Source organism: Callorhinus ursinus, unplaced genomic scaffold (genome assembly GCF_003265705.2).
Source record: "Callorhinus ursinus isolate GAN/ISIS: 27379988/994484 unplaced genomic scaffold, GSC_fseal_2.0 scaffold50, whole genome shotgun sequence".
Lineage (NCBI taxonomy): Eukaryota > Metazoa > Chordata > Mammalia > Carnivora > Otariidae > Callorhinus > Callorhinus ursinus.
In genome coordinates, this window is record NW_027397112.1 from 1127460 (window position 1) to 1140297 (window position 12838).

Consider the following 12838-nt stretch of genomic DNA (forward strand, 5'->3'; position numbering starts at 1 on the left):
GTGGGCGTCACTGAGAGGGACTGTGGGTGGCTGACCCTCTCCTGCTCTTCTGCACACAGCCGTATCCAGCATGCTCCAAGGCCACAGCTCTGTGTTCCAGGCGCTGCTGGGGACTTTCTTCACATGGGGGCTGACGGCAGCTGGGGCAGCTCTCGTGTTCGTATTCTCTAGTGGACAGGTGAGTTGCTTTGCTTCGGTTCTGAGGTTTGGGGGCGGGGTGGGGGACTTTTAGCAAGCTGGAAAACCACAACTTTGGCCGGGTTGCAGACTCCTTTCGTGCCACTGGCCGCACCACCAGGTTGTAGGGGATGTTTGTTCTCTGTCCTGTTTTCTTCTCCTGCTCTCCTTACCAGGCCAGGAGGGCAGGTGTCTGCAGCTACTCCCCTCCCGGTGTGAAGGGAGTAGGAAGGGTTATTAAGTTATTAAGGCTCCTTTAGCCCCTGTGTGGTTTCTAGCTTCTGGCTAGTCTCCTTCAGGCCTGGTGCAGGTGCTCAGTTTGGTTGTGTAGCTGGCCTGGCTGGCGTGACGGCAGACCCTGGGGGTGGGGGGCGGGGAGGAAGGGTATCTGTTCTCATTTATCCCATCTTTTCATTCCCTCCCCGATCCCCTTTGGGATGAATATACACAGACTCATCTCCCCATGCCCCTGCTGACTCCCTTCCCACGCCCCACCCCTGCACATCCTCCGCCCGTCCCCCCAGCACCCTCACTCACCCTTGTGCCTGCGTGCCTCACCCCCATGTGCCCCATATCCTGTCCCCCCACATTCTCCCTCCCCCGTAGCCTGCACACGCCTACATACCCCACACGTACTCCTGCACGCCACCCGTCCACGTGCACACCCCAACCGTCCATACGTCCCCCACCCCGTGCATCCCATATACCCTCACGTGGCCCACACACGTATCGCACGGTCCCTGCACTCCCCACTCATCCCCCACAATACACGCCACATACCCCAGCCCACTCCTCCGCAACCCCCACCCGCCTTCACCTGCCTGAGATTCCTTTCCTTTCTCCAGCCCTTGACCCCCTCCGGCCATAGGCCTAGAGCGACGGCTCCATCTGTGTCTTGAGGAATACAAAGTCCCTGCAGCGTTCAGTTCAGCAGGCAGCCTTAGAAATTGGAGCGGTGATAAGCGAGTAGGGGATTTAAGATCCACTTAAACATGCTGTGAGCTGGATCTGGAAATGAAAACACAGTCTAGGAAGTTGGCAAGCCAGATGCTCTTGTGTTGGAGACCAGTAAGACAGGTATTTGATGTCGCATAAGATCCAACGTTCCCCCACCCCTCCGTGGGAGGTTTGGAGCCTATCAGAAACACAGAACTCAAGACACACAGCCTGGATCCCTGCTTGCTGTTGATAGGTAGTGAAAACTTTTGGGAGCCGGTCCCTGAATGAGAAACACCGAGGAGGCAGAGGAGAGGGCCTCCAGGTCACCTAACCCTCTTCCTCCTTCATGACAGCCCAGCCGTGCCATCTTTGTGCCCTTCTTGGGCAGAGAGGCCCATGGTTTTATCTTCCCCAGTTATTTTGCAATGAGGCGAGGCCTGAGCCGCACTGGGCTGGGCTGCCCTGTGGAGGGCTTGGGAAAAGGCAGCACCGCGGTGGGTGGGACCCCAGAGCCCCATGTGGCCCTGGCCAGTGCTGTGGGGCCTCTTCGGGAGGGAAGAGGTGCCTTCCCTTCTTCACAGGGGTGCCCCCAGCCCCTTTGGAGCCTCAGAGCCCCTAATTTGTCTCTTGTTAGTGTAACCACCAAGATCAGCAGGAGAAATTGCTGAAAACTTCTGCGTGCAAGGCATATTCCCCAAGACCAGCACCACGTTTGGTGATTCACTAGAAGGATCCATGCCACTCGGCTTATAGTTGTACTCACGGCTAAGATTTAACGTTGGAAGGATCAGCAGGAGAAAGAGACAGGCGGGGTCTGGGGAAGTCTGGGCACAGGCTTCTGGTGCTCCCTCCCTCCTGTGAGGGCCACACTCTTGAGTTCTCCTTCCCCCAGAAACAAAGATACAGTAACACGTGTGCGATGTGTCCACCCAGGGCACCCTTGAGAGCCTCAGCCTCTGACTGTTCTACCTGGGGCTGGTCACGAAGGCGCTCTAGGCTGCTGAAATTTGAGACTTGAGGGAAGAAAGCAGGTGTCGCCTACCCGTCACCTTGTTCGGAAAACAGTGTAGGCACACTGACCCACCCTTACGGGCAAATGGAGGGAGCGGTTCAAGTCCCAAGTCCCCAGGAGCCAGCCAAGGACCAGCCTTGCAAGCAGGACCTTGCAAAGGGAGCAGGCTGGAGGTGGGGGTGGGGGGGCTACGTTAACCCTTTCTGCACGGGAAGTGGGCGTGAGGAGCGGGAAGGGGCTTGCTGTTGGGAGAAAGGTGGCCCAAGACAGGAGCCCCAGAGATGTGCTCCGGCACCCTGAGCAGACCTCCGTTTTCATTCGGCTAAGGGGGGCGCTGCAGCGAGGATCCCTTGGGGTGGTAGACACACGGACTCTGCTCTCCACTGCTACTCTCCGAAGTGGCTTCACTCAAAATTTGTTTTCTTGCTTTACAATATATTTTAATTGTAGGAAGCTTGTAAAGAATGGAAAAGGTTAAAGAAATAATAAGTTTCTTTTTAAATTTATTTTTATTTATTTACTTTTAATTAGTTTCTGGGGTAGAATTTAGTGTTCCTCAATGGCGTAGAACTCCCCGGGCTCATTCCATCATGTGCCCTCCTTAATGTCCATCCCCCAGTTACCCCATCCCCCCCTGAACTCCCCTCCAGCAGCCCTCAGTTCGTTCCCTATAGTTAAGAGTCTTTAGGTTTGCCTCCCTCTCAATTTTCATCTTATTTTATTTTTCTGTCCCTTCCCCTATGTTCATGTTTTGTTTCTTAAATTCCACATATGAGTGAAATCATACGGTATTTGTCTTTCTCTGACTTACTTCGCTTAGCATAATACGCTCTAGTTCCGTCCACGTTGTTGCAAATGACAAGATTTCATTCTTTTTGATGGATGAGTAGTATCCCATAGTGTATATAACTATACTTACACACACACACACACACACACACGCACACACACCTCGCACCCCACATCTTCTTTATTTATTCATCTGTCAATGGACATCTGGGCTCTTTCCATAGTTTGGCTATTGTGGACACTGCTACTATAAACAATAAACAATAAAAAAAGTGTCTGATCCCACGTCTCAGAAAAAAAAACCTGAACCGATTTGTTCAGTTATATTTGAGTATACACAAATTTATGCCTATCTGTTTCTTTACATGATAGGGACCAAATTGTATGTAATGTTTTATAACCAGTTTTCCTCACTTGATACACAAGCTTTCCTCCTACATCCCTAAATGGCTTTTTGATGACTTTGATTATTTCGATCACTTGGGTTACTTAACTGGCTGTGTCATATTCTGTCCTAAGGTTGCACTATAGTTTAGCCATTCCTCAACTGTTGGACAATTAGGTTATGTCCTTTTTTCTCGATCTTTTTTTAGAAATACCTTTATGATGGACATAAACCTTTGAGCACCTATCTGATTAATTCCTTGAAATAAATGTCTAACAGTGGAATCAAGGCTTTAGTGACATTTAGAAAAGTACAATTTTTCTCCTTTCAAGATCCAGATGAATGCTGGTAGAATAATGTTACCTGACTTCTTTATTAGATCTATTTGGTTTGATTAAATTATTTGGTTAGGCCAACTTTGCATCTGTCATGGCATGCCTAGAGAAGAATGTCATTTGTGCGGCTGCCTGGAGTCAATCCCTTCCATCTACCCTGCAGCCACTCAGAGGAGGGAGAGGGCTGAGCCAGTGGTCCTAGCTGCCCAGCATCACTGGGAGTCTCAAGGGTTGGGGCCATCAGCAACCCAGCATGTCTGTAACATGTCCATGTGGCTATCGATGATACCCCTAACGTAGACTATGAAGTTAAGCGAATGTTTTTAAATTGAAATACAAAATGCGTATAGAAAAGTGCATATTTTACAGCTTGATTTTTCATGGCTTCCTATGAAACTAGTACTCAGCTCAAGAACGAGGACAGTACCAGCCCCCCAGCAGCCTTTCAGGCTCCTTTCCAGTCCCTCTCCCCACCGCCCACCCCCCGACCTCCACTGCAAGGGCAGTCCCTCTCCTGGTCTCTGACAGCAGAGATTAGTTTTCTGTGTGTTTCTACATTACATAAATGGAGTAATCATATAGTATGTGCTCTTCTGTGTCTGGCTGATTCCACGCTGTTTATTTTCCAGTTTACCCTTGCCCCTGCCTGATTATGGGCTTCATTCATATATATATCGTGTGTGCTCTCATTGCCATGTGGCATTCTGTTGTATGAATACCTCCTAATTGATGTCTCCATTCTACTGTTGGTGGGCATTTGGGTAGCGTCTAGTTTTGGCTCTTCCAAGTACTGCTGCTGAGAGCTTTTTTGTGCCTGTGTTTGGTGAATCCAAGTATGCATTGCTGTTAGATGATGATTTCACTGCTCAGGAGTGGCACTGCTGAGTCATAGGGGACACCTATGTTCACTGCTAGTGGATGCTGCCAGTTCATTTTTCCAATGTGACTGTGCCATTTTGTACCCCCAGCTGCAGCGTGGGAGAGTTTTGGTTGGCCCCCCTAGTTCCCATGAACACTTGTCAATTTCCATCTTTTAGGCCAGCTACTTAACTAAAGGTTTATAGTTATAATTCACAGGAGAGCCAGGTCGAAGGCAACATATGGGCCAGTGGAAGCCAGGCATCCCTGAAAAAACATGACAGGCTGTGGGATGGATGGAAGTTTCAAACAATTTTTTTCCCCTTGGTTCTTGGCCCATGTTATAAAGGCTCCGATCCAGGTCTACAGACAGGTTGGCATACTCAGGCCCGGGCCAGTCTTTATTCATGTAGCTCTCTGAGATCTTATGGTTTCCTTTTATCTCCAGAAACATCCCTTAGAATCTGAAACATCTTGTTTATATTTTCAGAGGCGGATCTTGGATGGAAGTCTTGGCTTTGCTGCAGGGGTAAGTAACGTGTGGTAGGAGCGATGTAAACAGAGATGTGTTTATTCTGACATTTCTCTGCCAAGGGGGTATTTCTAGGCTCTCTCCATGCAACCTAGATGCATCTCTGTGGTCTCCAGGTCCCTTCTTATCTCTGCCCCTACTTATTGGCCAGCTTATTGAATGCCCCCGCCTCTGAGACCAGAAGGGAGGCTTGCTTGTTGGGCACCTGTCTCGGGACTTGTGAAATAAGATCGTATTTAGGAAGGGCCTCAGGTTCTCCTTGGTGCTAATTAAATATTCTTTCTTTCACCTTCCCCTGAAAAATCCTTTTGTTATTGACATCTCCAAACATGTAAAAAAAAAAATGGACAGAATCCCCTGTAGCCATCATTCAGCTTCAAGCATTACTGATTTGCTAATAGCATTTCTTCCGACTTCCCCCAACCTTCTTTTTTTTTTTTTTTAAAGATTTCATTTATTTGACAGAGAGACACAGCGAGAGAGGGAACACAAGCAGGGGGAGTGGGAGAGGGAGAAGCAGGCTTCCCGCTCAGCGGGGAGCCCCATGCCAGGCTTGATCCCAGGACCCTGTGATCATGACCGGAGCCAAAGGCAGATGCTTAATGACTGAGCCACCCAGGCGCCCCTTCCCCCAGCCTTCTTGAGAGGTTGGAATATTTCGTAAAAGCAAATCCAAGACATCATGTAATTTTCACCTGTAAATTCAATCCACATCTCTAACTGAATGACTTTACTTTTTTTTTAACAACATAATCCTCTTATCACACTTACCCAAATTAGCAATTCCTTATTGTAACCTAACACCCAGTCCACGTTCATAATGATTCCCACCATTTTTTTTCCAAAGGGGTCATTGAAAATTGTTTTGTTAGAATCGGTATCCGAACAAGATTTTCACATTGAATTTTTTGTTGTATCTTTTCGGGGTCTTTTATTCTTGAACAATCTCTCTGTTTTTTTTTTTTTTTTTTATTTCCACTGCAGTAATTCGTTGGAGAAACTGGGTCATTTATACCCATAGAGTATTCCATGTTGTGAATTCGGCTATTTGGCTAAATGGCTTCCTGGGGGGAGCTGTCTCCCTTGTTCCCCAGCTCCCCCCACCCCCATCTCCTGTGAGCTGGGCATTAGACCCTGGGGTTTGGTGACTTCAGAGCCTGTTTTCCAGGCATGAATGTGCCCTGGTGATGCCGCGTGTTCCGAGTGTGTCCGTCCCACTGGAAGTTAGTAACATGTGGTCTTCTCTTTTGGTTAATCAGGATGTGGTTCCTTTATCCTGTTTGTACAGTCGTATGATCTGGGGTCTTCCAGAGGTCACCTAAGTCAGCAGCCATCAGACTGGGGCCCGTGGACCTTCCGGAGCACAGAGGTCTTCCGGGTGGTGCACAGGGGAACGTATAGTGTTCACAAAATTCATTTCCAGGGCCTCAGCATCTGCAGGCTCTCTTTCTTAAAACCGCTCTGCCTGAGGATGCTCTGGCAGTCGGTTCCCCTTGCCCGCATTCCCTTACACATTTGCCCTCCTCCGCTTTCCAAAAGAAAGACACACTCTTCCCTTATTACCTTGTCTCTGGGTGGCAAAATCTCCACGTGTAAGGGGGACCCTTGGGATGTTGTGCTGATGTGGAGAAAGTGAGGACTCTCATCACTGATCACTGGGCACAAATCCTCCAGGGGTGCAGATGCTGTCTGGTCCTTTGACTGTGGATCTAATCCAGTTGTTAGCAGAGAGAACCTTAAAAGTAGTTTTCCATGATGGACCACTCTGGGATTTGGGGCCTGTAATTTGGATAAAATTCAGAGAACAAAAAGACAGTATTGTAACAAAGTATCTATTTTTTTCCCATCCTCTTCTTTATGTGAACACATCTTTTTGCTTACATTTAAAAAAGAAAAAGAAGAAAGAAAAGAAAAATAGAAATAAAATTGATTCCCAGCTCTCTCTGATTCTAGCGATGACCACTTAATATTTGTCCATGGATATATGAATGAATTGAAAAAACAAGGAAAAGGGCACATCCATGGAAATATGCATTTCCAAGAATATTTTACTTTTTAATGCTTAATAATTATAAAACTGTATTATATTTTTGTGGTTAGAGATCTATTCTCTGCCATTTATACTTGTAATGGTAACTCAATCCAGGAAATTGTTACTTAAACAGTTAGAGCCCTAGGCTTACATGGATTTTCCTAAAAATTAAATTATATTGCAAAGAAGTAGGGTAAAGAAATCAATAATAGGCTTTCTAGCATAAAATATAAGTTGCTTTGGGAGAAATTCCTTGGGGAAATGGAATTAAAACATAAGTCTAGGAGAAAAAGGAATGGTGTAAGTTTTTGGACTTCTGAAGAAGGGCTTGCTTGTGCTTATTTGTGTGTTTAGAATATAGCCTGTGAACAGAAGAGTACGTAACATGTGAACATACAGTGTAGTTTATATATATTTTTCAGTGGGTAATGGTGGGAATCAAATCCCTCTGCCATTTAGATCCCAGCGGATACATTTAACTGACCGATGAAACAGTTTTATTTAAAGAAATCACTATAGGCCAGGAATTACATCTTTTGCAACTCTTTAAACTCAAGATGAAAATATTTTAAATGTCAATTTTAAAAGAAGTGAGGGGGTACCTAGTCTTTAAAAATTCTTATAGGGGTTACATAGACACAGAGTTTGAAGAGCTCTGTTCTGTGCTATTTTTCTGCTTTTGACTAGGCATTTGTGTCTCCTGTTCTAGTTTGTTCTTTTTTTATTGTTTTTTTAAGATTTTATTTATTTATTTGAGATACAGCGAGAGAGAGAGAGAGCGAGAACACAAGCAGGGGGAGCAGCAGGCAGAGGGAGAAGCAGACTCCCCACTGAGCAGGGAGCCTGATGCAGGACTTGATCCCAGGACCCCAGGATCATGACCTGAGCTGAAGGCAGATGCTTAATGACTGACCCACGCAGGTGTCCCTCTAGTTTGTTCTTTTAGGGCAAAAGCCACTGTAAGATTTACATAGCAAAAACCAAAAACCGACGTGAAACAAGAAAGGAAACAAACAAGCAAAAGCAGAGGACAGTAGTCTTCAGGGCATGTCAGAATGAATTTGGGAGCATGAAACATGAACATTTAAGATGAAATCATCAGGTCAGTGTATTGTGGTCATTTAAGTATGAGGCTCTAAAACAAAATACTTTTACTTCTGATTTTTAATGTAGTTGGTTAAAAAAAATTCTAAAAATTATCTGTGTGTGTGTGCTGCTGCTTCTCCTTCTTCTTCTTAGCATTTTCTTTTCTGAAACTGACCTTGAGGTAGTTCCATAAGAGGAACCCCTGGAAGATCAGCAGATACATGGAGAAAAGTAAAAACATGATGTGGGAGACAGTTGAGGCTCAAATGCAGGAAATTTCAGTGGCCTTGGTGACTAGTAGTGAGTTCTCATAAATGCTTCCCCAAACTAGGGAAAAGGCAGTAGAGCCCCGGGGGCCTGAGCTATAATAACTGCTTGTAGTAATCATGGAATAATTTATAGTGAATATGGCCATTGTGCTGGCTAGGACAGTAGTTCTCAACTGAGGGATGCTTTTACCCCCCGGGGGACATTTGGCATGTTTGGTTGTCAAAACTGATACCTAGTGGCTAAGGGCCAGGGATGCGCACCTAAACACCTTCCGGTGCCCAGGATGGCCCCCACCACAAAGAATTTTCCAGACTGACGTGTTGGTGGTGCCATGCCAAGAAATCCAGCTCTAGAGCATTTTGATGTGTTCTCTCTAGTCACAGAGTGGAATGTGTAAAAAGACAGATGTAGTTAGGGGCGCCTGGGTGGCTCAGTCGTTAAGTGTCTGCCTTTGGCTCAGGTCATGATCCCAGGGTCCTGGGGTCGAGCCCCACATCAGGCTCCCCGCTCAGTGGGGAGCCTGCTTCTCCCTCTCCCCTGCCTGCCGCTCCCCCTGCTTCTGCTCTCTCTCTCTCTCTCAAATAAATAAATAAAATCTTTAAAAAAAAAAAAAAGACAGATGTATTTAAAGTTAAAAGAAGAAGGAGAAGGAGGAGAAAATCATCCTGCCTCTCCCCTTGCTTCCCAGGGGTCACCACTGTTAGCCCTGAGCAGATCCTTAGAGAACTTTTATCATGCACATACAAAGTATCCGGATAAACATGCCATCCTGCTTGGGATCCTTCAACACAGCTTTTGTATTTATTCTTCACAGCTCTGAGACGCTTTGAATAAATATCTTGAAAAGGGAAAACTAGCGGGGCACCTGGGTGGCTCAGTTGGTGAAGCATCTGCCTTCGGCTCAGGTCATGATCTCAGGGTCCTGGGATCGAGCCCCACATCGGGCTCCCTGCTAAGCTGGGGGTCTGCTTCTCCCTCTCCCTCTGCCCCTGTCCCCCAACTTGTGCATGTGCTCTCTGTCTCAGTTAAATAAATAAAATCTTAAAAGAAAAAATGAAAAGGGAAAACTAGCCATCAGCCAGTTGACTGGGGTCCCACTGTACCCAGCACAGATGTAACATGTTTTCATGGGCAGCTGTGTATACATTTATGTGTGCGCGCGGCTTCTTCTCCTCCTTCTTCTTCTTCTTAGCATTTTCTTTTCTGAAATACGTATCTGGCATAATGCTGCAGTAACACATCTCTACGATATATAATTGTGCACTGAGAAAGGAGATTCCTAAGACTAAGGACATGGCATTTTAAATGTGCTTAGCGGGATATTTCACAGGTGGTTTTTTCTCATTAGCAGGGCCTTGGAAGCATTAATCACTTCTCCTTAAATGACTCCTCTTAGAATCTATTTGCCTTTTTTTCTTTTCCTCCTGACTCCTTAAATCACTCTTTAAGTCTTTAATAATCATTATCTAGTTCTTCTCAGTACCCATGTCTGCCCTTGATTTTTGCCTGAGGTGTGAACTTCATGGGGAGAAATGTTACCATTAAAAAAAAAAAAGCAGAAAATGAAACCTAGAATATTACAACATTAAAGCAGGAAAAGATTTTAGATGGTTATAATAGCTAATAGCTAATATTTATCAAGCCTTTATTTTTTACAAGGTACTCTGCTGAGCACTTCACGTAGACCATCTAATTGAATTTTTGTAATGGCTCTATGAGGTATACAGCAGGTACTGTTATTTACCACTTTACAGAGGAGGAATTACGCATAGTGAGTGTAAATAAATCATTCTGGATCCCAAGATGAGCCGAGTCAGGATTTGAACACACAGTCTGACTCTAGGGCTTCCCCTCTTGAACCACAGTGCCTCCTGGCTGAGGTCTGGTCCAGTTGCCTCTATTTACAGGCAGGAAACAAATCCAGAGAGAGTAAATGACTTACCCAGAATCAAAAATTGCTAGATAGGGGCAGAGCTGGGACTGAACTCAGACGAGAAGTCAGGGGCTGCTGGCATTTAGCTGTGTGACCTTGGGCAAGCTCCTTGGTCTTCCTGAACCTCAGTTGACTGCTGAGAACTGACATTGGGTTCATGAAGGGCTTCTTGGTTCTGCACCGTTAAAGGGGCAGTTTCCAGCACTTGTTAGCGTGTGTCCTTTGCTTGTACGGCGACTGTGAAGCGTTGTGGTTAGTTTTGGTTCATCTACTCAACCTATTCAGTGGCAAATTTAAACATGCAATTGAATATCTTTTTATCTGAGTGAGAAAGAAGTCATTGTCCTGAAAGATAAACGTTTAGATGAATTTGAAGAGGCCAAAACATCCAGGGTCACCATTTTAATTTTCTTTGCCCTGGTTCTGATTTCTCTTTTTGGTGACAGTTGTGTTAACTAGAAATCTCTGAATCAATGTACATTTTCTCTCGAGGAAGAAGCACTTGTGTGGAATAAATAGAACCGGGAACCTGCAGAAGAGAGAGACAGCCTACCAATCAAGCAGCTTACTTGTAGGCACGAAGAGGCAATTTCATATCTATTATTTAATCCCATAGGGAGCCGGGTTCTTATGAAAGACATGATTTTCTTAAGGAGATTTTGGCTGAGTCTGTTTTTGTGCAGTGCATGGTGAATAATATTTTCTCCAAATAACTGGCTCCCTGTTGGAAGTTAATGACGCTCTCCAGTAATGGCCTTGGAGTCTGGAGGGATGCAGGTGACCAGCTGTTTTCCATTTCTGTGGAGAAATGGATGCGCAGAATGGACTCAATTTGTAGCATGAGGGATTCAGGGAGGAGGTTTCAGGTAATCCACTGGAAAGGTTTATTGTAGAGTAAATAGTAGAGAGAGAAGAGCCGGGTGTGGGGAGCAGCCATTGAATGAGGTCTTCAGAAATCCTAGCTTTCACGCTCCTGGCCCCACAGATCCTGGACTGTGTGTAGTAACTGCTTGATACCTTTTCTCCGTCTTCCTACCTGAGAGATAGAGAGGCATGATATGTCCTAATGGAGATTTTTCAGTGTGAGGTCTTTTGGGCGACACTGAAACGGGCTGGGCCACAGCCAATGTAACACAGGACAGCGTGAGAGGAGCATGCAGACAGGCCCTGATGGGGCTCCTACCAGGAGCATTGCTCTCTGTTTCTCTGAGCCATGATTTTCCTCTTTATGGGGCTGAGAAGAATGGAGGGCCCCAGGTTGACCCCCTGGGGATGTTGACCATGCTTGCACCTAGAGCAGACCCTGTCCCAGCATCATGTTGATTGGACAGACCACCTGGGAGGCATCAAGGCAGTTGTCCAGAGTGGAGCTCCTCTTTTAAGTTTGCTTTTTCAAGCTTTGGGGAACTGAGGAGCCCCAGGGCCTCCTTGATCCTGTTCTCTGTGGGTTGTCTTGTTTTGCACTGAAATGCAATGACCGGGGAGGTGATGCTAGTCTGTTTTAGGACGAAGACCACCCTTTGAGGTTGGTTCTCAGCCAAGAAGTGAGGAGGAATACCAGGTTGGCTTGATGGGGCTGGGAGCTACCTGCCCCTGGGGTCTCATTTGACCAGCTACATGTAGCATGGTGTGTAGAAAAAAATATGGGGAAGGGCTCTTCTCTAACCAGGACTATTCCCAGCCTTCCTCCCAAGTTCTTGGCACAGTTGGTAAGGGGCACCCGCCACTCCTGCCACCAAAGATTCTTGCGTAGCGACGCTGCAAGACACGCTCAAACGCATGGTCAAGGGGTTGGGGCCCTGAAGGTTTGCAGGATGAGGCACTTTATTATTTTTTTATTTTTAAGGAGGGAGGGGGGGTGGGAAGGTGCAGAGGGAGAGGGAGAGAGACTCTTAAGCAGGCTTCGCACCCAGCACGGAGCCCGATTCGGTGCTTGATCTCATGACCTTGAGATCAAGACCTGAGTCCAAATCAAGAGTCAGACGCTTCACTGAATGAGCCTCCCAGGTGTCCCATGAAGCATTCTATTTTTAAAGGACTCAGATGGCCAGTTTACAATGAGAAAACTTCTGTGTCTCGGCTGAGTGTTTTTAAACCTTGCCATGCACGGGCAGGAGATGCCGGACGCACTGCAGGGGACAGGCCTGACTTGTGACTTGGTGCTCCTGGACCCCAAACAGCAGTGTTTCTTTCTTTCTTTTCTTTTTTCTTTTTTTTTTTTTTTAAGATTTTATTTATTTATTTGACAGAGACACAGTGAGAGAGGGAACACAAGTTGGGGAGAGGGAGAAGTAGGCTTCCCTCTGAGCAGGGAGCCCAATGCAGGGCTCGATGCCAGGACTCTGGGTTCATGACCTGAGCCCAAGGTAGAGGCTTAATGATTGAGCCACCCAGGCACCCCAAACAGCAGTGTTTCTTGTAGACACGAGGGCTATGTGGTGCCAGGTTTGTCCCTTGGCCTTCCCCTCCTCTGGTGTGACATGTGCCGGC

At 46.4% G+C, this 12838-nt stretch overlaps 1 protein-coding gene across 7 annotated transcripts in view; it reads left to right on the forward strand.

The window, feature by feature from the left end:
• Positions 1–12838, forward strand: part of SLC39A11 (solute carrier family 39 member 11) — a 439134-nt gene that overhangs the window by 3389 nt on the left and 422907 nt on the right. For all 7 annotated transcript variants that reach the window (XM_073883184.1, XM_073883183.1, XM_025889875.2 and 4 more), the window contains exons 2-3: positions 60–178; positions 4986–5024. In XM_073883184.1, coding sequence (XP_073739285.1) covers positions 71–178; positions 4986–5024 — 147 coding nt within the window. In that variant the 5' untranslated portion in view covers positions 60–70. The remainder of the gene's footprint in view (positions 1–59; positions 179–4985; positions 5025–12838) is intronic.